At 45.3% G+C, this 22,406-nt stretch overlaps 1 protein-coding gene across 2 annotated transcripts in view; it reads left to right on the top strand.

Annotated features, from left to right (window-relative positions):
- TPR (translocated promoter region, nuclear basket protein) overlaps positions 1-22,406 on the top strand; it is a 62,522-nt gene that overhangs the window by 24,472 nt on the left and 15,644 nt on the right. For both annotated transcript variants that reach the window (XM_077332663.1, XM_077332662.1), the window contains exons 18-37: positions 383-545; positions 1,332-1,466; positions 1,664-1,804; positions 2,758-2,926; positions 3,805-3,971; positions 4,867-5,019; positions 6,207-6,323; positions 7,378-7,581; positions 8,452-8,636; positions 9,781-9,928; positions 12,033-12,170; positions 13,526-13,657; positions 14,378-14,508; positions 15,670-15,880; positions 16,721-16,867; positions 17,770-17,968; positions 18,164-18,369; positions 18,996-19,057; positions 19,947-20,155; positions 21,207-21,479. In XM_077332663.1, coding sequence (XP_077188778.1) covers positions 383-545; positions 1,332-1,466; positions 1,664-1,804; positions 2,758-2,926; positions 3,805-3,971; positions 4,867-5,019; positions 6,207-6,323; positions 7,378-7,581; positions 8,452-8,636; positions 9,781-9,928; positions 12,033-12,170; positions 13,526-13,657; positions 14,378-14,508; positions 15,670-15,880; positions 16,721-16,867; positions 17,770-17,968; positions 18,164-18,369; positions 18,996-19,057; positions 19,947-20,155; positions 21,207-21,479 — 3,290 coding nt within the window. The remainder of the gene's footprint in view (positions 1-382; positions 546-1,331; positions 1,467-1,663; positions 1,805-2,757; positions 2,927-3,804; positions 3,972-4,866; positions 5,020-6,206; positions 6,324-7,377; positions 7,582-8,451; positions 8,637-9,780; positions 9,929-12,032; positions 12,171-13,525; positions 13,658-14,377; positions 14,509-15,669; positions 15,881-16,720; positions 16,868-17,769; positions 17,969-18,163; positions 18,370-18,995; positions 19,058-19,946; positions 20,156-21,206; positions 21,480-22,406) is intronic.

Here is a 22,406-nt window from a genome sequence, read left to right as displayed (position 1 = left end):
CCCCACAACAGACACCCTGTGAGGTGGGTAAGGCTGAGAGAGCCCTGATATCACTACCCGGTCAGAACAGTTTTATCAGTGCCGTGGCGAGCCCAAGGTCACCCAGCTGGTTGCATGTGGGGGAGCGCAGAATCGAACGTGGCATGCCAGATTAGAAGTCCGCACTCCTAACCACTACACCAAACTGGCTCTCTGGGATTAATATTTTAGGAAAATCAAAACATGGCAACGCAATTCCCAACCTGCATCGTTAAAAATTGATTATCAGATTCAATGTATACAATGTATACAGTGACAAATCTTGTATACTGAATAAATAATATTAAATTTGTTCTCTTTAATTTTGTCTTTTTGCGCTGTAACAAAACCTTCCTCTGTAAAGGTATGAGATGCTGCAGGATAACGTTGATGGATATCGTCGAGAGATAACGTCACTGCACGAGAGAATCCAGAAGCTCACAGCGACGACTCAGAAGCAGGAACAGATCATCAATACCATGACTCAAGAACTGAGAGGGGCTAATGAAAAGTTAGCCATGGCTGAGGTAATTAGTATAGTATTCTATGCCTTGCTTTCTTATTACAAGTTATTACTTTGTAATGTTTCAGTGTTCATCATCGTGACCTCTGTGTGATCCCACATTGGGGACTGGATGTGTGTAGGCCAGCTGCGGAGAAGGTTTCCAAAACTTCCTAGTAGCCTAGGAGCACCCCTCTTCCTTCTGGCACTTTCCCACCAAAACAGTCACATTACCAGGAGGAGGGGCACTACTCCCTCGGTTCTCTTTTTGCTGCTATAGAGAGTAGATCTCCTCTGTTATTCTGTTTTTTCCTCCTTTTATTCATGAGGCTGTGGAGACTTGTTCTTTTTGGCATCTGTACTAATTCAGTTGAATAATAAGTTATGTTTAAAGAAGAAATGTTTCTAGATTTCCACTGTGCCATTCCTCAGGAAATGGACCAACTATAGCTGTAGAAAAGCCTTTCTCAAGCCTCTAGGGAAGGGTGGGGTATAAGTGTATAAATAAATGAATAGGACTCTTGTCCCCTTTGACAATTTTTAATTAGCATGGAAGTTTTATATGAAGGAATGTTTATAGCTGGAATCCACCCCCTACAGTGGCTCAGTCAAGTGTTTCGACCCATTCGGCTATGTCAGCGCTTTGTCACCTCTTTCCTCCAGCATTTGTGATCTGGGCCATAAACTTTAGACTGATAACTGAATTTACTTATAAGAGAAGAAGAGTTGGTTCTTATATGCTTACTTAGATGTCAACACTGGATTTTTCCCAGCTTGAGCTAATTGGAAAATCAAATGTCATCTTTCCAAGGTGAGAGCAGAAAACTTGAAAAAAGAAAAAGATATCTTGAAAATGGCCGAGGTCCGCCTGACTCAGCAAAAGGAAACTTTGGCAGCAGAGAAAAGAGGACAAAATCTGCTACTCACTAACCTGCAGTCTATTCAGGTGTGTTCAGTTATGTCCTGCCCTTTTCCCCACAGTCTTTCCTTCTTGCTAGCAGCCATCGGTGCACATGGAGGGAAATTTTTTTCTGCAACCCCTGTATCTATAATGTGGAGACTTACCTGTCGCTGTGGAACCTTACTGGCTTTGAACATGTCTTGTGCCAGGGATGAACCATGTGAAAATGTCTTTTTCTTTAGGTGATCTTAGAAAGGTCTGAGACGGAAATGAAGCAAAGGTTCAATAACCAGCTAGAGAAGGCAGAGCGTGAAATAGCCCAGCTGAAGAAAAAACTGGAGAACGAGATGGAGCAAAGGCACGCACTTTCTAAAAATCAAGATGTGAGTAGTGGACATGGAAGGAACATGCCATGTTCCTTTTTAATTACTTTTGAGTAGAGACTTACATAAAGAATTGCACTCTTTGGGTCTGGATTCAAATTGGGTTGGGTTAGTAAACTCTTAACATCCTCCTGCCACTTGGTTCAATAAGAGGAAATGAAGGAGAATTCCTTACAATATGGGCCAGCATGTGGGCCACCACTGTGAACCACCGCACCAGTCTGACTCTCCAACAAGCAGAAATGCATTCACCTGAGTTTGAACTCCATCAGTGTTGAGGAAACAGTGGCGGACATCTCAGGTATGCAAGAATAGCCAGTAGAAGGACCTGTCAATTCCAGACAGAAGCCAGAGAGCTTGTAGGTGTTCCTATTGTATAAAGTTCAGTTTCCTGTCTGGTTTGGTAGAATATAGGCAAAACCACCCCTTGGCATGCGGAGCTTCATATCAGCTGAACTGCATGCTAGACTGGCTCTCTCTTTGTACTGTTTGCCCAAATACTGAGTCTTTGAAATGGTCCTTGTTATCAGCATGGGGCTCGTAAGGTAGGGGCTGTGTCTTATAAATCCAAAGACAGGGATTGGTTGGGTTTCAGGCACTGACAGATAGTAGGACGTATCAGTCCTTTTTATTGGTGTCCCGGGGTTTCTTGTGTGCTAATAGTCAATGTGAGCAGATTTTGGAAGTACTCTTGTGTGGTTCAGGTGACTTACTGAGAGAGGTGGCCAAGATGACTTCATTGAGAGAGGTGGCTTAAGGCAGGGGTAGTCAACCTGTGGTCCTCCAGATTTTCATGGACTACAATTGCCGCATGGGAATTGTAGTCCATGAACATCTGGAGGACCACAGGTTGACTACCCCTGGCTTAAGGTTTAGCGAGAGCCCACATGGTTCTGTTCTGCTTTTGAGCATCTCGAGCTTGTGGTTTTAAGGCGTGCATGATTTGCTTTCAGATTCATTTGCTGGATGCCAAAAGGCAGTTTGAGACTGAAATGAACCTTCACGTTAACACGAAAGAACTGCTGAAGAACGCCCAAAAGGATATTGTGACACTGAAACAGCAGCTTCACAACATGGAGGCTCAGTTAGCCTCCCAGTCGTCTCAGCGAGCTCCTGGGCAAGGTAGGAGGATAAATATTTAACACTGGCAAATTGGAACCTGGCACTCCTCATCAGCTTGGCCCAGCATATGTAAACACAGGATGGTGATCATATTGAAACGTACTTAGAATATCGTAGGGTATACCGGATTCGATGAAGTGGGCTTTAAGGGAACACAAAGGTAGAAATAAAATTTAAGAACCAGATCCTGTGGTCTGTTTTCCCAAGGCACAAGGGCACTGCTGCAGGAGAGGGTCACCATATCTGCCCCCTATGGCAGATCCCAGCATTAAGTTTAGTGCTGTCCCTGGGGAGGAGTCCCTTGAGCCTTGGGGGTGGGCTTACAGTGGAAGGGGGAGAAAGGTCTGTTCCATGAGTGAACTTTAGGATCCAGCCTTAAATTAAACTATTCGGTTTTATTGCATAAAAATAGCAGTATTCAGGTCTTACATTCAGAACTGGCTCCTTCAAATTCAGTACGCCCAACGATACCCAAAGTGCATTTCAGTCCAATAAATTATAATGAATTTTGTGTCGTCTTTCTCCAGCATACTTCCTTCTGTGGGGTCTCCTTTGATAAGCTGAAGGGGTTGAACATCACGCCTAGTCCTTTCTTGCACTGCATAGTAATCAGGCAGAGAATGCTAGGAGTCCCTAAGAACAAGGGGAAAAGTGACACCTTATTTGTAACAAATGACAACACAGCTGTCACATTCTGAGCCACGTAGCTCTAGCATGCTGGATCTCCTCTGTAGATGTTTCTTTTGAAAGTTACTAATACACGGATTGCTTTATTTGAGGTGAAAAATCATAGAACTGCTTGTGTAAGGAGCAGCTGTAGTTTCATATTCCGTGAAGGCTTCTGGTTTTGATGTTTGTGTGTTTTTAAACTCTCTTAGGCCAGCCTAGTACAAGTGAGGTTGTGGATGATCTTACGAGTCGATTGAGGCAGTCTGAGGAGCAAGTTAATGACCTGAAAGAGAGGCTGAAGACAGCCACAAATAACGTGGAGCAGTACCGAGCAATGGTGGTGAGCCTCGAGGAATCACTTAACAAAGAAAAGGAGGTAATATGCTGTCTGCTAAGCGCGACTTTGGGCTTTATTTACTGTGTTCACATCCCTGCGTTGAGCCAGGAGGAGCTTTCCTGTTGAGACGTACAGCACTACAGCCTGCTTGAGTTAATTAGATCCGAGTGGCATTAATTAGCTGTGTACGCATAATGATTGGGATACAGTACTCTGTCTTCAGAAGGCAGCACTGGCTGTGACTTTGTCTCCCCAAAGCTGTTTCTGATACCGGAAAAGCTCATTCTTGGGCATCATAGGACCTGTGTGGATTAATAGCCGTGGGGGCTGCAGTGGGGAGGGAGTGAAATTGTCTCTTCAACTGATGGAAGAAGGGGAAGAGGACAAAGCATGGCTGTTAACGTACAAGCTGGTCCCACAACCACAGGAATACTTTCCTGGGGTTGGAAATGGTTGTTGAGCAGAGGAGAATGTGGGGGGAAATCTGTGTGATCTTTGTGTCTGCAGATCATGGGACCCCTGGCCTCCAAAGTACATTAAAGTTCAGCTTGTTGATTCAGCAGTAACCCCTGTGCCCTCAGAATCATTCCTATACAAGCAACTGTGCAGGTTGGTTATTTCCCCAGCTGAGGACAAGCATGTTGTTGACCCCAAACTGTCCCAAAGCCTAGTTTTATTTTTTTGTCTAAGTTTACAAGCCAACAGCTTGTCCTCATCTCATTTACATGTGTAGAAGGCCAACAGTACTTTTGTTTTATTTGTTTAAGTTGAGGGGTGGGGGGGCGTCCTAGTATGGTTCAGGTGAGTCGGATATGACAAAGTTTGAACAGTTTAGCCTGACTTTCTGACTTCAGTCCTCCTTTCCATAGTGAACAAAAGCAGGAAGCATGTCTCTTGTGAATACCTGCACTCAACACTGAGTTTTGTTTTGTAGGTGACGGAGGAAGTCCGCGCGACTATTGAAGCCCGCTTGAAGGACTCTTCTGAGTATCAGTCCCAGCTGGAAAAGAAATTAATGGAGGCAGAAAAGGAAAAACAGGAGCTTCAAGATGACAAGCGGAAAGCTGTCGAGAGCCTGGAGCTACAGGTATAATGGTGTCATTTTTATCCTTAACACTATTTCACTCCGTTATATATTTGGGAAACAGCCTCCTGGGAGGAGACTGTCCAGGGCCCTGTCCATCCAGGTCCATCCTGATTGGCCCTTCCTCTCCAGCTCCCACTCTCCCTCCTTGCCTGCTAGAAGCCTTGTGGCTGCAGCCTCCATTGTCGGGCAGGAGGAGAGAGGCAGCAACAGGGCTTTGTGGCCCTCAGGTATGCTCCTGCTGGAAGGGAGCCCGTTTTTGAAAAGGGCTTTGATACTAGTCCATTCATATTTTGGCATTCTGTAGCTAGGAAAATTGCACATCTAGGATTGAAATGTTTGTGCTTCAACTTTATACCAAGAGTTTGCCTAATAGATCTTTGTGCAATCCTATAATTTGCTTGTAGCTTAATTTCAGAAACTTGTGGCATGAGAGGGAGCTGCTACTTGAAAACCCTGTTTGTACATGCACTGCCCCTTTGTACATGCACACAACTCAAGTTTCATGGCTCCTTGGATTCTGACCTCTAGGATTTTACATTCTGTACTCAGCTTCTGATAGTCACAAAATAATTGTTCTGTAGAGCCTGAATCATGGACCACTTGACAGTAAGAAGGTATTCAAGGCATCTCATGATTTGTTTTACTTGGATAGGAAAACACAGGAGATCATAAGGTTACTTCTTGCTCCAGTAGATCAGATTATTTTCTTTATCCACATACAACATTCCTGTGAAACCAGCATCATGTTCATTGAATCCAGACCTTTGAAAGAAAGGCTGTAAGGCAGGATTCTCACTAACATGTTACAATAGCGCTAGGTGAATTTGCTTGCCGCTTGCAACCTCCCTTCTTCCCTTTCAAGTTCACATGTGATAAAGCAGCCCAATCAGTAGCATCACAAAAGTGTATGGACTTTCTGGCACTCTCTGGCAGCTGTGACATGTGTAGCATAACTGTGGGAGTCTGCACGAAGTACTTTAATGCCGTTGGTGAACTGGAAGGAACTGAAATGCAGCAAGCCAGGGCTTTGCGTGAGCCTGATCCAAGATGGTTTTTCTCTTAAATAAGAAGCTGCATGTCGTGCCTTCCAGCTTTACTTTTGAAACCTGACAGTCTCAATAGAAAAGAAAAAGAAAACCCCCAACAGAAAACTCACAATTTATCAATGCATGCTGTTTCTCATGCAGCTGTCTGAAATGAAGAAAACCCTCTCCAGTTTGAAAGCTGAAGTCCAAGAATCGATTCAGAGAGCAAGCACAGCTCTTGGTAATGAGCAGCAAGCCAAACGGGACTGTCAAGAACAAGTAAGTTTGGGTATTTATTTTTATTTATAATTAGACTTGTAGGACTGCCCTAATTGTCTCAGCCATCTTGGGGCAGTGTACACCATATTTCATATTAAAATAACATAAAATAAGCATTTAAAACACCGTAAAATGATAATAGAATTTCCCTGTGTGTCTTTTAAGCAGCCTCTTCCACATACCAGGATATAGATATTGCAAAGGTGAATGATTTTCTTTTCTTTTTTGGGGGGGAGGGGGGGCTAGTTCTTAGATGCTACTAATCATGGACAAACTGATCTTTTTTTAGACAGATGGATAGATATGTAATTGTCTCTGCACTTTGCTAGAGAATTTAAATTTCTGTTGAAGTGGAAGACCTGCAAAAACTATAATCATTTGAATCAAGTATACAGGGGCTTAGCATACATTTACAGGAAATCTTGTTAGGAAGGTACTTTGTGGCAGCTCTACTTGGAATACGTGGTCATGATTACCCATGGGAGCTCCACATGTGCCATGGATCTTGAGTACTGAATTGCATGGGGGGCTCTGAGTGCAGTTTACTTAGGAACTTTTTGGATATAGAATCATAGAGTTGGAAGGGACCTCATGGATCAACCCCCTATACTGTGCAAGACACTCACTTCCCTATCGCTAATCCACTGTCAACTGCCACCCCTTGAGCCTTCACAGAATCAGCCTCTCCATCAGATGGCTATCTAGCCTCTGTTTAAGAATTTCCAAAGATGGAGAACCCACCACCTCCCGAGGAAGCCTGTTTTTCCCCTCTGTATGTGTTTTTTTTCCTTTCCATTCTCTTTCCAAAAAAATCAGTCCCATAACTTCCTTCTGCCAAAAATACCAAGCAAACTTAGATTTTCGAGAAGTTGCTGTTACACAAAGGGTTTTCACATATCAGTTAACTCATCAAAGAGATTAAGCTGGCCTTTTTTAGATGTGGCTATATAACACACATTCCATATGATAAATCATACCAGCAGAAAAGCCAGTTGGATGCAATCCATGGGAGACCCTTAACACTTAAGAGGTGATTAATGGCGGTTTCTTACAGGCCAAGATTGCTGCAGAAGCTCAAAACAAGTACGAGCGGGAGTTGATGCTTCATGCTTCTGACGTCGAAGCCCTGCAGACCGCCAAGGAACATGTGGCTAAGAATTCCGCTGCAAGGCAGCAACTGGAGGAAGCAGCCCAAAAAGCCGAATCTGCGTTGCGGGAGAACACAGCCTCGTGGGAGGAGCAAGAGAGGATGCTAAAGGTACGGATTTTTCGGCCAGATCCCAGTGGCTCCTTCTAGAAGGAAAAGAGCTGCGTTTTTTTGTACCCTGCTATTTACTACCCGCAGGAGTCTCAGAGCATCTTACAATCGCCCACCCTGCCTCTCCCCACAACCGACACCCAGTGAGATAGGTGAGGCTGAGAGAGCTCTGAGAGAACTGACTGGCCCAAGGTCACCCAGCTGGTTGCCTGTAGAGAAGGAGTGGAGAATCAAACCTGGTTCTCCAGATTAGAGGCCCCCACTGTTAAACCACTTACCACACTAGCTCTCATCAAAGACTTTCAGCCTATAACTGGCTTCATGGATGACAAGCCTCAAGTGTCCCTGCAGACAGAGAAATTTTGTGGCTACGCGATTCAAGCCCACTGGCAGGAAGCCAAACACCTTTAGCTTTTTTGTAATGACTAATTTTATTCTCTACATCCCCCAACATGTTTTAAAATCTTTTCTTAGGTCTAAGTTTTACATCCTGGTCTGTGACCGTATAAATGAATGAATGAACCTGTTACTGGAGGAATGGCACGAGGAAGAAATGAAGCCCTTAGAATCATCATCATCATAGAATAATAAAGTTGGAAGGGACCTCCTGGGTCATCTAGTCCAACCCCCTGCACTATGCAGGACACTCACAAACCTATTGCTCATCCACTCTTACCGGCCACCCCTTTAAGCCTTCATAGAATCATCCTCTCCATCAGATGGCTATCCAGCCTCTGCTTAAAAATTAGTTGCCCTCTGCCTACTGTCCATTTTGCCCACTTTCAAATGTTAATTTTAAGCTTTAATAAAGGCCTCTAGCCTTTCTTCAGGGTTCCCATTGACCTCATTTCCTTTCTTCTTTTTACACAGGATGAAGCATCCAAGCTGGCTTCTCGCTGTGAGGACTTGGAGAAACAAAACCGACTGCTGCACGAACAGCTGGAAAGCCTGAGTGGCAAGATGATGGCTTCGGTGAAGGAAGGGGCGCCGAGCGCCTTGAACGTCTCCTTCAGCGAAGAAGGCAAATCCCAGGAACAAATAGTGGAGATCCTCAGGTAAGAGCCGTGCCGACCCACACCTGGCGGGAACTGATCCAGATCACTACCCAAAAGCATCAGGTGGTCCCCTGGCTGAACCAGGGGAATAGATAGTTGTTTTTGCCTGCCGCTTTGGTATTAATAATATTTATTAATTAAGGGGAGTTATGGGGGTTTATTGCATTTAATTCTTTTATCCTTGTAAACTGCTATGGGCCCAGCCGGGATCCAATAAATAAATAAATCCAATAAATAAATAAGTGGGGGGGGGGCAGCTGCTTCCTTTCTCTTGTTGCCAAATGCTTTCAATCCCGAGAGGAAGGATTTGTGATGAAACAGCAACATCCCAAAGCTGGTGTGGATGTCAGGTCAGAACTATTTTAGAGATTGGGTGTTCCCCCTCTCTTGAGCAAAAAAAGACCGCCTCTGTTTCCGTTGCTTTATTTATTTATTTATTTAGATTTATATACCGCCCTCCCCGAAGGCTCAGGGCGGTTTCTTCCCTAGGTGAGTTCAAGTTGGATCTACACATTCAGTATAGTTCTCTGGTTATGTGGAGGGATAGCTTTACTTATTTTGCAAAATGCAGCCCTTGGGGTAAGCTGTCAGAGGTGCGAGAAGGGCCGAGGCCATTTCCCTTTAGAAAGCACAGCACTTTATCAAGCTGCTTTGACTGATCCTTGGAAAAGGCACCTGTCTCTTTTCGCTGGTGGAGGTGAAAGCAGCTTGGTGTGAGAGTAACTTGCGGCAGGGCACTATCAGGAAAAGGCTAAGAAGAGAGTTCCTCCCCCGCTTTGAAGTCTTGGCGGCTGCATTTTTAAAGAAGTGAAACTCTCCCTAAAAATCAAAAACTTGGTTAAGTCTTAATCAGGATTAGTGATGAAATCCCTTTTTTTTAAAAATTGGGAAGTAAATTTAGTTAACAGCTCTGCAGTATAAATTACTTTATAGCAATCCTTTTCGGATGGAAGGTTCTTCAGTTTGCATGCAGCTGCATTACACATTGTCCTAGTAGTCACGAAAGCCCATAAGCACCTCTGAGTTGCCAGAGCTGAAATGATTCGATATTTTTTTGGTTTTCCTTTTATTTTTAAACACCACCACCACCCCCCAATTTAAAATAGAGGTATTTAATCTCCCGTGGGTCATCTTTCTGTTTCAGGTTTATACGCCGAGAAAAGGAGATTGCAGAAACGAGGTTTGAGGTAGCTCAAGTGGAGAGCTTACGGTACCGTCAGAGGGTGGAACATCTGGAGAGGGAGATCCAGGAACTTCAAGAGAGTCTGAACGCAGAGAGAGAGAAAGTGCAGGTATGTACTCGGATACACTCTTGTTGGGCCCTAACAGTGTTCCTTTTGTACTGGGTTTGAGAGTTGTGTTGTAAAAATCCATCACATTTAGATACAGATGTCATAATGTCAACCTCATTGGTAGCACCTGAGTGACACATGTGCCTGTGTGGGATATCTAAGGAAAACCAAATCAATACCATTGTCTAGGTTAAAGGGGCTGCTTTCATGCTGTATTCTGGGTTTGATTCCCCACTCCTCCACGTGCAGCCAGCTGGATGGCTTCGGGTCAGTCTTAGGGTTGTTCTTTCAGAGCAGTTCTGTCAGAGCTCTCTCAGCCCCACCTACCTCACAGGGTGTCTGTTGTAAGGAGAGGAAAGCTGTTTGGAAGCCACTTTGGGACTCCTTCATGTAGTGAAAAGCGGAGTATGAGAAGCCAGCTCTTCCCCATCTTTACCTTCATCAATCTGGAGGTCCTCGGAAAGCGTATTGATATTATCGGGCCAGCCTCCTCAGAAGACACTGCTCACAATGTGTGATTTTCCTACAAGTCATAGCGACAGTGCAGCATTTTGGTGTCTCCTGGAAGATGCCCTCATTTATCTGGGATGACAGTAAAAGTGGGTTTGGGCTTCATGCAAAATGCCCCAGAATCTTCTGCAATGTGCAGATGCTCCATAGGGCACATGAAGAAATTCTGTGGGGAAAAAATCAGTGTTGATGGCGTTTCTTGGAATAAATCGTCCCGGAGGGGTAGACGGTATTAATCTTTTATAGCAAAATGAAGCAAAAGCCACCTTTGTGTAGTGGTTAGGAGTGCCAGCTTCTAATCTAGCAAGCCAGATTTGATTCCCTGCTCCTCCACATGGAGCCAGCTAGGAGACCTTGGGCTAGTCACAGTCCTGTTAGAGCTCTTTCAGCCTCACCTGCCTCATAGGGAGTCTGTTCTGGGAAGAGGAGGAGATTGTAAGCTGCTGTGGTATTCCTTCGGATAGTAAAAAGCAGGGTATAAAACCCAACTCTTCTTTTTCAAAAGGCGCTTTAACAAAATTTATTCTGTAGAAGTTTTTGTGAATTGGGGCACACATCTTCAACTATAAAAGATTCCCCTGTTGGTTTGTGGATTTGGCATCTTTGTCGTCCTCATGGGTTATTGTTGGCACGTATTAAATTGGCTGGTGGAAAAGTGGCTGAGCGCACAGTGGTATAGCTGCTGCAATTAGGGCCCATGATGCTATGGTCTGAGAATATATGTAGGGAACAAAGTTGGCATCTAGTCTGTTGTAGAATAGCAGGTTTTTTTATACACCACTTTTCACTACACAATTGTTCCAAAGTCACTTAGAAACACCTTTCCCTTCCTCTCCCTACAGCTGACACTGTGAGGTATGTGGCTCAGAGAGATCTCTGTGACTTGCTCAAGGTCACCCAACTTTGCTGCATGTGGAGGAGTGCGGAATCAAACCCGGTTCCAAGTTAGAGGCCGCCCCTATTAACCACTGCGCCATGCTTGCTTGGGGGAGATTCCTGGGATTGTCTCTGATGAGTGGTCTATCACTGTTGGTGAGAAGTTGTCAGCCAAGACCACTGAAAGAGAAATATCCGTTTTTAGGACAAACCTGTAGTTCACTGTTGATGCATTGAATTGCTTTAAGTTGTGAACTGTCAGTGACAACTGGGTGTTCCGTTGTGATCTCCTATGGATCTGCTTTGTAGTAGGGCTGACTCTGGCTACTCATCTGGCACTATTGGACTGCTCCTTTACATTTCGGGGAGTGTATTGCAATGCCAAGAATGTATGGTTTATAAATCCTTCATGTCTGAAGGTCTTAGGAATTGCAGATGCCATTTTACGGCAGTGCTTGGTTGTACAGATGATTTTGTAGCCATTTTTTAAATCACTGTACTATACGAAAGGCCACAGTGTGATAGCAAAGCCCAGAAGTTGGGTCTTGCTAGACATTTGCCACACTGCCAGAGGATCTTCATTTCGGGTAGTTGTACAGGTTATGTCACTTAACTGGAAAGCTGAATGAGTAAATCTGAGGTTACACCAAAGTTCAAATCACATCTAGGTATTTCCATGCAGAATTTGGGCTTCATTGTTGCTTGTGTCAATTTTTAGGTGACGGCAAGGACAGTTGCGCAGCATGAAGAGCTGATGAAGAAGACAGAGACCATGAATGTTTTGATAGAAACCAACAAGATGCTGAGGGAAGAGAAGGAGAGACTGGAACAGGAACTGCAGCAAACACAAGCAAAAGTAAGTGAAAATGTAGATAACTCCTTTCAAAACCCTTAAACCCAAACCCTCAAAAGCAATTTGTATTAGGCATGGGCAGTTTGGCTCAGATAAGCAGAAAAGTACCCGAATTAGTGCTGATTCGGGTACTTTTTCCGCTCATCTGCACTGAACTGCCTATTCCCTGCATTTGGATAGATTCAGCTGTGATTCAGCCATCTGAATGCGCACACACACACACTTTCTTAGGCAGTGCCTAAGAAGGCAGATGGGGTGACTATGATCAACAGCAGATGGGCATGCCAGTTGCTCTATAGCCAGCGTGCCCATCAGCTGTTGATGACAGGCACCCTGCCTGCCCCATTTCAATGCCTCCCCAGTTGTGGAGGAATTAAAAGGGAGCGGGTGGGCCACCTGTCATCATCAGCTGATTGGTCCCCCCTGGGGAGGCATTGAAATGGAGTGGGTGGGGCACCTGTCATCAACAACTGATTGGCACGCTGGCTGCAATTAAAAGGAAGTGGCCAGCACACCCATCAACTGATGACGAAGTCCCAAAATTGGTGGCTTTCAGATCCGACCAAATCATTTCTGACTGATCCAAAACACTATGATTTTGTTTTTTTGTACATGCCTAATTTCATTTCTTAGACTCAGTGTCTAAGCTTCAGACTTTTCTTTCTGTCATTCCTTCTTTCTGTCTCCTTCCTTTCCCTTTTCTCAGGGAACAGGAAATCTTAGAATATGAACTATGCACATTGTGATTTGCAAACCATAATCCACCCGTGTACTTGTAATAGCCAATGATGGCTCTGGAATAAACACTAGTCGTAGGTCTCCCATCACGCAAGGTGTTGGGAAGGCAGGAAAGTAGCCAGTGAAATTCATCACTTCTTTTGGGAATCCACACTGTGGCATGGAGGATTGGAAACAATGCATCCGAATCAGCCTTTAGATGCAGCGATGAATTGGTCATTTTCATTTCTATCCAGTTTTGCCTTAGAAAATTGATGCTTTCTTCAGATTTTAAATAATGGATAACTAATTGTCCTTCTCCTAAGATAACTGACAATTAATGAGACATTTGTGAGTGATAAGTGGAAGTCACGCTTAATTTTTCAACAGAGAGAGCTATTTAAAGCAGGTCAGTGTTCGATGGAGGGTGGCTTGGCTACCAGAGTTGTACAAGTCTTTATCTGTCAACCTAGAAAGCTCTGACATCTCTGAAGAGTTTGTAACCTGGAGCTTCATTTACAGAGAGAGAGAGAGAGAGAGAGAGAGAGAGAGAGTTTGCATGCGTTTAAAATTTGCATTGAAGTCTGTTGACAGTGCTGGGAAACAGTCACTCAGTCACTTCTCAACCATCATTGGTTCAGGTGCGCAAGATGGAAGCTGACATCTTGCCTTTGCAAGAGTCCAACACCGAGCTGAGCGAGAAAAGTGGGATGCTCCAGGCCGAGAAGAAGCTTTTGGAAGAAGACGTCAAACGCTGGAAATCCCGAACTCAGGTACCCCTGCAGAGCTGTCGCTAGTCGCCAAGCATCAATGCTCCTGGCATTTTGGCAGTGTTTGATTATTATGATTATGAGTATTTTGTTAATTTATTGTTATTATATATGTTGTTACCTGTCCTTGAGCCTCCAGGAAAAGGTGGGTTATAAATAAGATGTTATTGCACAGGGAATACCTTTACCTTCAGCTTTATTGTTAGTGAGGGACTAAAAGGCATAAAGGAAGTTGGTGCTAAAATAGGGAGCTAATGATACTTGCAGATAAGTAGGACTTCCTTCTTCCCCCCCTCTCTTGGTGATAATGGGGAGCCCCTGCCCAGAGCCCAGTTGCCATATTGCCTTTCAATAGCGTGTCCTTCACAGTGTCATAAACAGCTCTCCTGGCAGATTTTTGAAAAGCAGTTGGTGACTTGGGAGATGGAATCCGGTATTCAAAGCATAGCATGGGATTGTGTTTGCCCTGACTACCCTGTTGAATCCCCTCCCTGAATTCCTGAAATTGCACAGGCACCCCAGCACCGCTTTCGCCTCTTGCAAAAACACCCATCTTGGGGGCTCAAACTTGATAGTATTATTTTAGTACTCACCTTGAAGGCCTTTTTTTTTTCCTGTTGTGCCCCACTCCCTGACGCAGCTTGGCTTTTCTGTCTGGAATGTGCCTTTTCCCTCTAAGCACCAAGGTCATGACTTTGGTTATTTGTTAATTTGTTTCCCCAGCATTTGCTGGCCCAACAAAAAGATACCGATGTTGAAGAGTATTGGAAACTTCTTTCCGAGAAGGAAGTGAACTCCAAGCGGATTCAGCAAATGACTGAAGAAATAGGCAGGCTTAAGGCAGAAATCGCTAGGTAAGATTCATGGATCTATTGGGAACGTTTTCCATTGAAATGCTGAAGGTGGTTCACAGGAGGTGGGATGGGGGAGTAACCAAGGTGAGCTTGCAATCCGGGGAGTATCGAGTGCAATGCTTTGCCACACAGCAGAAGTAATCGGGGTTTTTTGGTCCTTTCCTAAGGTCTTGTTTGGATGCTTATGTGTTCAGTCGTTGTGCGTGGAGTGCAGATTCAATCCCCCGATGGTCTGTAGCTCAGTGGACAAGTCCATCCCTTGCATAGTTGAGATCCCGGACTAATTCAGGGGTAGGGCAACGTTACAGTGGGAGAATATCTGCTCTGTAGACAGGAGGTTCCAGGTTCAAACCCTGCTATTCCAGTTCAAGTGATCAAGTAGGAGGCGATCTGAGGAACTTCTGCCTGAGACTCCAGAGAGCCACTTTTGGCATTGACATTCATAGACCAGCAGTCTGGCTCAGCCTAAGGTGGTGTCACATGTTCAGTCCTTAGCCTTTCCTTCTCTCCCCCCCCCCAAAAGGCAGGTTTCAGAAATCCATCCCTGAAACTCTAGCTAGCCTCTGCCAGCTAGAATAGAAGCAAATGGACTAGGGGCCCCTCTCTTTGGTCTGTCTTTGTTTAGAGGAGAACAGAATGACATCAGAACCAGTCTTATGTATGATGAGCCTGTACAGCTCACTTTTTAGAGGAAGCATCTTTAAGTCAATGATGGACTGAATGATTAACACATGTTGTAAAGCTCCAGATTCTACCATTCGTGCCCCAGTTTAAACGATCTTGGGTAACAGGACTGGTAAGGGCCTCAGTTCGAGACTCTGGAAAGCAGCTGCCAGTCAGAATACTGGAGCAGATGGCCAAGTGGTCTGGCAGCAGAACAGTGGTACGGTGTTGGTCAAATGTTTCATGTGCAGCACGGGGAGTTCTGCTGTAGTCACCAAAGCTGTGGGTTTTCTCTTGTGGCTGAAACAAGTTTGAGAACTGCAGCCCATATGCTGCAGAAAAAAACCCTTTAAAATGCTAACATTTATATGCTAGTTTACAAGGTATTTTAAACTGTTTATATATGCTCACAGCTCTAGCTAATATTGCCCTGGGGTATGATTGTTTCCACAGCTATCTTTTGATGCTATACAATAAGACTTTCCATTTCCATTTAAGGTCAAACGCGACGGTGACGACAAGTCAGAATCAGGCCCAGTCCCTCCGTGAAGATCTAACAAAAGTCAAAACCGAAAAGGATGCCCTTCAGAAGGAGCTGGAAGCCAAGTTGGCTGACATCCAAGAGAAAGTCAAGACCATAACGCAGGTCAAGAAAATTGGGCGGCGATACAAGACCCAGTATGAAGAGTTGAAAGCTCAGCATGATAAGGTAGATTTTGATAATGGGCTTAAATAACATGTAGGACAGTACTGGCTAGATATTGGATTGGGGTGGGGGGAATTTCACAGTCAGAGTAGTTCAGCAGTGGAATTGACTTCCTAAGGAGGTGGTGAGCTCCCCCCTCACTAGCAGTCTTTAAGCAGCAGCTTGACGGATACTTATGGATGCTTTAGATTGAGTCTGCATTGACCAGCGGGTTGGACTAGGTAGCCTGGATGGCCCCATCCAACTCTGTGATGTGGTTTTAGGTGCAAAGCAGTTCTCTCGGACCTTTTTAATATCTTCTGGCTGGCAGGCAGAGTTGTTCAGCAAGTTTGCTTTTTAATGCTGCCTGATATTCCAGTCTGCAAATCTGAGAAAGCAAATGCTGTTGGTGTTTGCCCCCATTTGTTGAAGGCGACCTTTTGTCTTTGGTCATTAATTATGAACGTTGATATGTTAAAGCACAGTTTAATAATAACACATGTTAGTAAATCTCTGGTTTAAGAAGTTCTACTGTGGTCATTTGTCTAGAGGTGACAGTCTTGGTCTCTATCAATATGTCCCCTTTCTCAGCCATTTAAGTGAATTTGGATTGACAGTGCAGACCAACTTAAGAAAAGCCCCACCACCACCACCTTTTCCTGGTTGCAAATACATAGATTCTGTTTCTAGCTTGTGTGGAGAGCTTGGGATAGCAGATGTCTCATCAGAAAGATCGAGGATATTTGCTTTTGCTTCCCTTTGACCATGGTTGTTTTCCTTTGAGTTGAGGCATGGAGTGTCCATCAGAGTTGTGTATCCGTCACAGAACTTGCACCTTGCTGCAACTCACAACTGTCATTGCAGGTGGTTGCAGAAGCATCAGCTCCACCTCACGTAGAACCGAAAGAGCTGCATGCTTCAGACAAGGAAGCTCAAGAGGTGAAAGAGGCTCTCGGTCAAGCGGAGGCAAAGATAAAAACCTTGGAGGGACAGATTGAAAATCTACAGAAGGTAAGAGAAGTATCTTGTGACACGCCCCTGCATTTATGCCCCTTCCCCCAGATTTCATAACTAATATACTAGTAAGTCACAGCCAGGGCATTGGACTTGTCAGTGGACACCCAAATTCAGATCTCTGCTCAGTTGAGAAGCTTGGCCAGATTGTGTGTTCTGGTTTTTGCCTCTCACACAGTCGCATTGATCAAATAGGATAACTCTCTGTACACAGCCCATGACCCCTTGAGCGAAGAGCATGTTGTGCATGTAGGTGGTGAAACAAGTCAATGCAGACAGCAATACCATAGATCAGGGGTAGTCAACCTGTGGTTCTCCAGATGTCCATGGACTACAATTCCCATGAGTCCCTGCCAGCAAATGCTGGCAGGGGCCCATGGGAATTGTAGTCCATGAACATCTGGAGGACCACAGGTTGACTACCCCTGCCATAGCTACCTCCATAGAGAGAAACTGCCTCAATTACGAATGTATTGATCAGCCATTGAATTGATTTACTACTGTTTTTAAATTAGAAGAAGAAGAGTTGGTTTTTATATGCCGCTTTTCCCTACCCGAAGGAGGCTCAAAGCGGCTTACAGTCACCTTCCCATTCCTCTCCCCACAACAGACACCCTGTGGGGTGGGTGAGGCTGAGAGAGCGCTGATATCACTGCCCGGTCAGAACAGTTTTATCAGTGCCGTGGCGAGCCCAAGATCACCCAGCTGGTTGCATGTGGGGCAGTGCAGAATCGAACCCGGCATGCCAGATTAGAAGTCCGCACTCCTAACCACTACACCAAGCTGGCTTACATGGATGGTGTTGGCTAAAGCTGCGACCTGTATTCCTACAAATTCACGTCTCCGCCATTTTTTGAGAAGACCTTCGTCCTGTCACTTCAATGTCTTGCTATCTGCAGAGTTTAGGAGAAAGGGAGACCGAGGTCAAAAACCTTCAGGACCAGGTAGCCCAGCTGCAGTCAGAGGTCGCCCGGCTTCGTCAAGATCTTCAGGAGAGAACGACGCAGGAGGATCAGCTCCGGCAACAGATCGCGGAGAAGGAGGAGAAAACCAAGAAGACGCTTCTGGCAGCCAAACAGAGGATTGCGCAATTAGCAGGTGAGCGGCATTCTTGGCTGTTGCATTCCAGGAAAGTGACCATCTTTAGCCTATTACAGTGGCATCTTAAAAAGGAGATTTGATCAGCACCCACCTCCTCAGGTGCAGGCAGTGGACTGAGGAGAATCAGTTCCCAGGTCCTGTCGTGTGGTTTGGCTAGCAAGCTCCTAACCAAGAGACGTTTTGGTTCTTTAGGCACAAAAGAACAGCTAACCAAAGAAAGCGACGAATGGAAACAAAAGAGCAGCACCCTGGAAGAGCAGAAGACGGAGCTGGAAGTGCGGATGAACGCGCTGAAATCGCAGTACGAGGGCCGGATTTGCCGCCTCGAGAGAGAGCTCAGAGAGCAGCAAGAGAGGCACCACGAACAGCGAGATGAGCCTCCAGAATCGAGTAACAAGGTCCGGTATCTGCAGAGCTTTCGCATCAGAGCAGTCCCAGATCCCCACCTGCAAAGTCAAGCTGGTTTTGGTTCCATTTCATTTGCCATTGCTGTTCAAATCTCCTGCCACAGTAGAGTTGGGGTGGGTGGGTTACAGCTGCCGTTCTGATTCATTTAGTAAATGCTAAAGGTGGCAAGACCACCCACTGGCGGTCTTCCAAGACCGGCTGGACAGATATTTACAGATGCTTTTGGCTGATCCTGCACTGAGCAGGGGGTTGGACTGGGTGGCCTGTATGGCCCCATCGAGCCCTATGATGAGTCTGATTCGTTCCCTTTTTACCCACTGATGGTACCATGCATGACCCCATGCCAGAACCTGCAATCAGACATGTATGAACTGTGGCCCTACCTCAGGGATAGGCAACCCCCAGCACACGGGACCATTCGCTTGGCATTCCAGGGGGTATCTTCACGCCAGCAGCAGAGGCACTGGAGGGCACTGCTAGTGACCGCTGTACAGTATAAGGCACTGTAGCCACAGCATTCTATACCAACTGGAGTTTCCAAAACGAGTTTTGCAGTGATTGTAAGATGGTCATTTTTTATTCCGGTGGGTTACAGAAGCTTTTTCCTTCCCAACAGACTTCAGAACAGCAGAGGCAGATCACCCTTAAATCAACTCCTGCAGCTGGTGAGAGAGGAATGTGAGTCCTTGTTTAATTTTATCTGCATTTCCGTGGATCCTTCTTATTCTCACTGTAGTGGTTACTTCTATAGACAGTTCAAACTTTGGTGCGTGTGCTGTCCTGAACATGCTTTAGATACAACTGTGATTTTTTTTCTGCACACAAATCAGAGGAAAGGCACATTGCTAAAGTCACTGCAGGAGAAGAAAAAGAGTTGGTTTCTATGCTCCACTTTTCACTTCCCCAAGGAGTCTCAAAATGGCTTACAATCGCCAGACACCCAGTAAGGTAGGTGGGGCTAGGAGAACAGCTCTAACAGGAATGTGACTAGCCCAAGATCACTCAGTTGGCTGCTGGTGGAGGAACGGAGAATCGAACCCTGCTCTCCAGATTAGAAGCCATCAGTCTTAAACCACTACACCAAGCTGGCTCTACAGTTACGGATTGCCCATCAGTGGCATTGAAGGAAAAAGATAATTCAGCCTCTTTGCACTAGAGAGCCTAGATGAAAGGAAGCATAGGTTATCTATTCCCACTGTGATTTGTAAAGGTCCCACATTGCTGGGTGGACAGATTTTATTCAAGTCCCTTGACTTTGATGAATTGTTAGCATAATTGCTTGCTATGTCTGCAGCAAGACACCTCATGTTCAGAGTTCCTTTTTTATAAAGAGCCCATGTTGGTACTCATGGACACACAGTGACGCCATGGCCCTCCAGAATGCAGCCTTATCTTTTCACAGAAAGGTCTAAATCAATCCACATGCAGTTGATATTCTGTCCACGAAGACCGTCTCTGTCTCACGTATCCTTCTGCTGTTCTTTCTTCTAAGGAAGTTCTGCTGCAGTCATGAGGTGCTTTAAAATGGCATCCTAGCAAATGCGTGCACTTTTCGGTTTGTTCCTAGTGCCAGTACTTCAGATCCGCCGACGGCCAATATCAAACCGACACCCGTTGTGTCTACCCCAAGCAAAGTGACAGCCGCTGCCATCGCTGGGAACAAGTCTACCCCGAGAGCCAGCATCCGTCCCATGGTCACTCCTGCGACAGTCACCAACCCTACAACTACGCCAACCGCAACCGTCATGCCAACGACACAGGTGGAAACGCAGGAAGGTAAGGGCATATCCTGAAAAGTCTAGTCTAGGAATTAATAATAAGATGGCCTTGTCCGTTACATTCCTCCAAGAAGCTTAAGATCCAGTGAGCAAAACTCGCTCAAGATCCCCAGCCCCAGAGAGGTCGAACAGGCCTCAGCCAAGACCAGGGCTTCTTCGGCTTTGGCCTTGGTCTCTTGGAACGTTCGGCCGAATGAAATCAGGGCCCTGCGGGACTTTAAGCAGTTCCGCAAGGCCTGTAAGACAGAACTGTTCTGCCAGAAATATGCTTGAGGCCAAGAAATGGCATCCAAAGTCTGACCTCCCTACCTAAAACACCAACATACTGGCCAAAGACACCATCAGTGGTCAAAGGACACACCTATGTACCCTCTCTCCAAAGAGAAAGAGGTGACCTATCTGGAATGAACTTCTGTTTGAGATAATAATTTTTAGAGCCCCCAAAATGTAAGTTTTATATGGATTTGATATCAACAATTGATATCAACAATTGATTTTTTGTGTTCATGATTGTTGTGAGCTGCCCCGAGCTCCTTGGGGAAGGACTGCATACAAATGGAAATATTGAGAAAGAACATAAACAGTTCTTGGGATCTATATGTTTAAAAAAGAAGGAAAGAGTTGCCACCAGCCACTTCTGCTGCCAAACATCTATATGACCCTGTGCTGGAAACACTGAACAGTTAAAACACTTAGCAAATAACAGTATCCAAATTTTGCAATGGATACCATGAAAATATTAGAAGCTGTGGAATAGAACGTTTGGCTATCTCTTGCAGCACTAAATAAAAATAGGCATCACACAATAATTTTGTACATTCTAAGTAAACAGGGAAGCAAGTGCAAGTAGAAATTCCTGATATTCTCCCCCACCCCCCGTCTTTGATTTGTGCCAATATTCTTTAGTAACTGGGTTTTAAGAGTTTAAAGTCATGATTGTAAAAGAATAACCTCTTGCGCTGTTCACCAGCTCTAGTTTGGCGGCACCTTGTTTGTTAGCGATGTCAGTGCAGCTAAAGTGTCCTGCTGTGGCCATTCTTTTGTTCCAGCTATGCAGTCGGAAGGACCCGTTGAGCATGTGCCAGTCTTCGGAAGCACCAGTGGCTCTGTTCGTTCCACAAGCCCCAACGTCCAGACCTCCCTCTCTCAGCCCATCCTGACAGTTCAGCAGCAAACGCAAGCCACGGCTTTTGTGCAGCCCACTCAGCAGAGCCATCCTCAGATTGAGCCAGCGGCTCAGGAGCCAGCCCCGACCATTTTGGAGGTCGTACAGAGCTCACAGATGGAAAGGCCTTCTACATCGACGGCAGTGTTTGGCACGGGTGAGTTTAACTGGATTTCCTTCAACAAACACAAAGGTCAGTTGCACCTCTGGATTTTAGGAGAATCACAGCATCAACTATTATACAAGTTTATAACAGTGACATGCAGTAGCTATAGTCACACAAGCAAGTGGAGCTGCCTTCTGCTGAGCCCACTCATTGGCTTATCAAAGTCAGTCTTGTCTGCTCTGGCTTGGATCCCCTGGAAGTTTTCTGCAGAGGGAGGCTGGAGATTTGTAGAACACGATTTCCCTCCTCTTGTTGCAGTCCAAAATGCTGCCTGAAGCACTACTCCTGGGGATCCCCAGGAATAGCACGTAAGGATTTGGAGGTCTGCAGCCAGAGGAGATAATTGGTGAACACCTTCCCACCAGAACTATTCTAGCGGATCAAAGCCTCTGATTAGCAGTGGCTTTCCAAGGTTTTTAGGCAGAGGTCAATTGCTACCAGATCAACCACTACCAGATCCTTTTAACTAGAGATGCCAAGGATTGAACCTGGGACCTTGTGGGTGCAAAGCCAAATGCCTTATCACTGAGTCTCAGATGTCAACAGTAGGATCAGGTCGTTTTCAATATAGTTGACATACCTTAGTCCAGCCTTTTGCTACTGTTTTACCATTGAGAACCCCCTGAAACATTCTTCAGGCTTTGAGAAACCCCAGAAGTGACACGATAGTTCAGAATATGGCTGGGATGCATAGGTGTGCACACACCACCCGGGGCCACTCTCCTTCCCACCCCCTCCAGGCCCATCACTGACTATTTGGGGGGAGGGTGACATTACCGTATGTGGTCATATCACCTGATAAATTTTTAACAGATTTAAAAAATATATTTGAAAAATAACTCCTACCCATTCAGGAAACCCGCAAGGTTTCATGAAACCCTGACTGAGAAAGCTTGCCTTAGACTCTCATGACTTTGT

This window comes from Paroedura picta, chromosome 4 (assembly GCF_049243985.1).
Source record: "Paroedura picta isolate Pp20150507F chromosome 4, Ppicta_v3.0, whole genome shotgun sequence".
Lineage (NCBI taxonomy): Eukaryota > Metazoa > Chordata > Lepidosauria > Squamata > Gekkonidae > Paroedura > Paroedura picta.
This window is presented reverse-complemented; position numbering and strand designations above follow the sequence as displayed.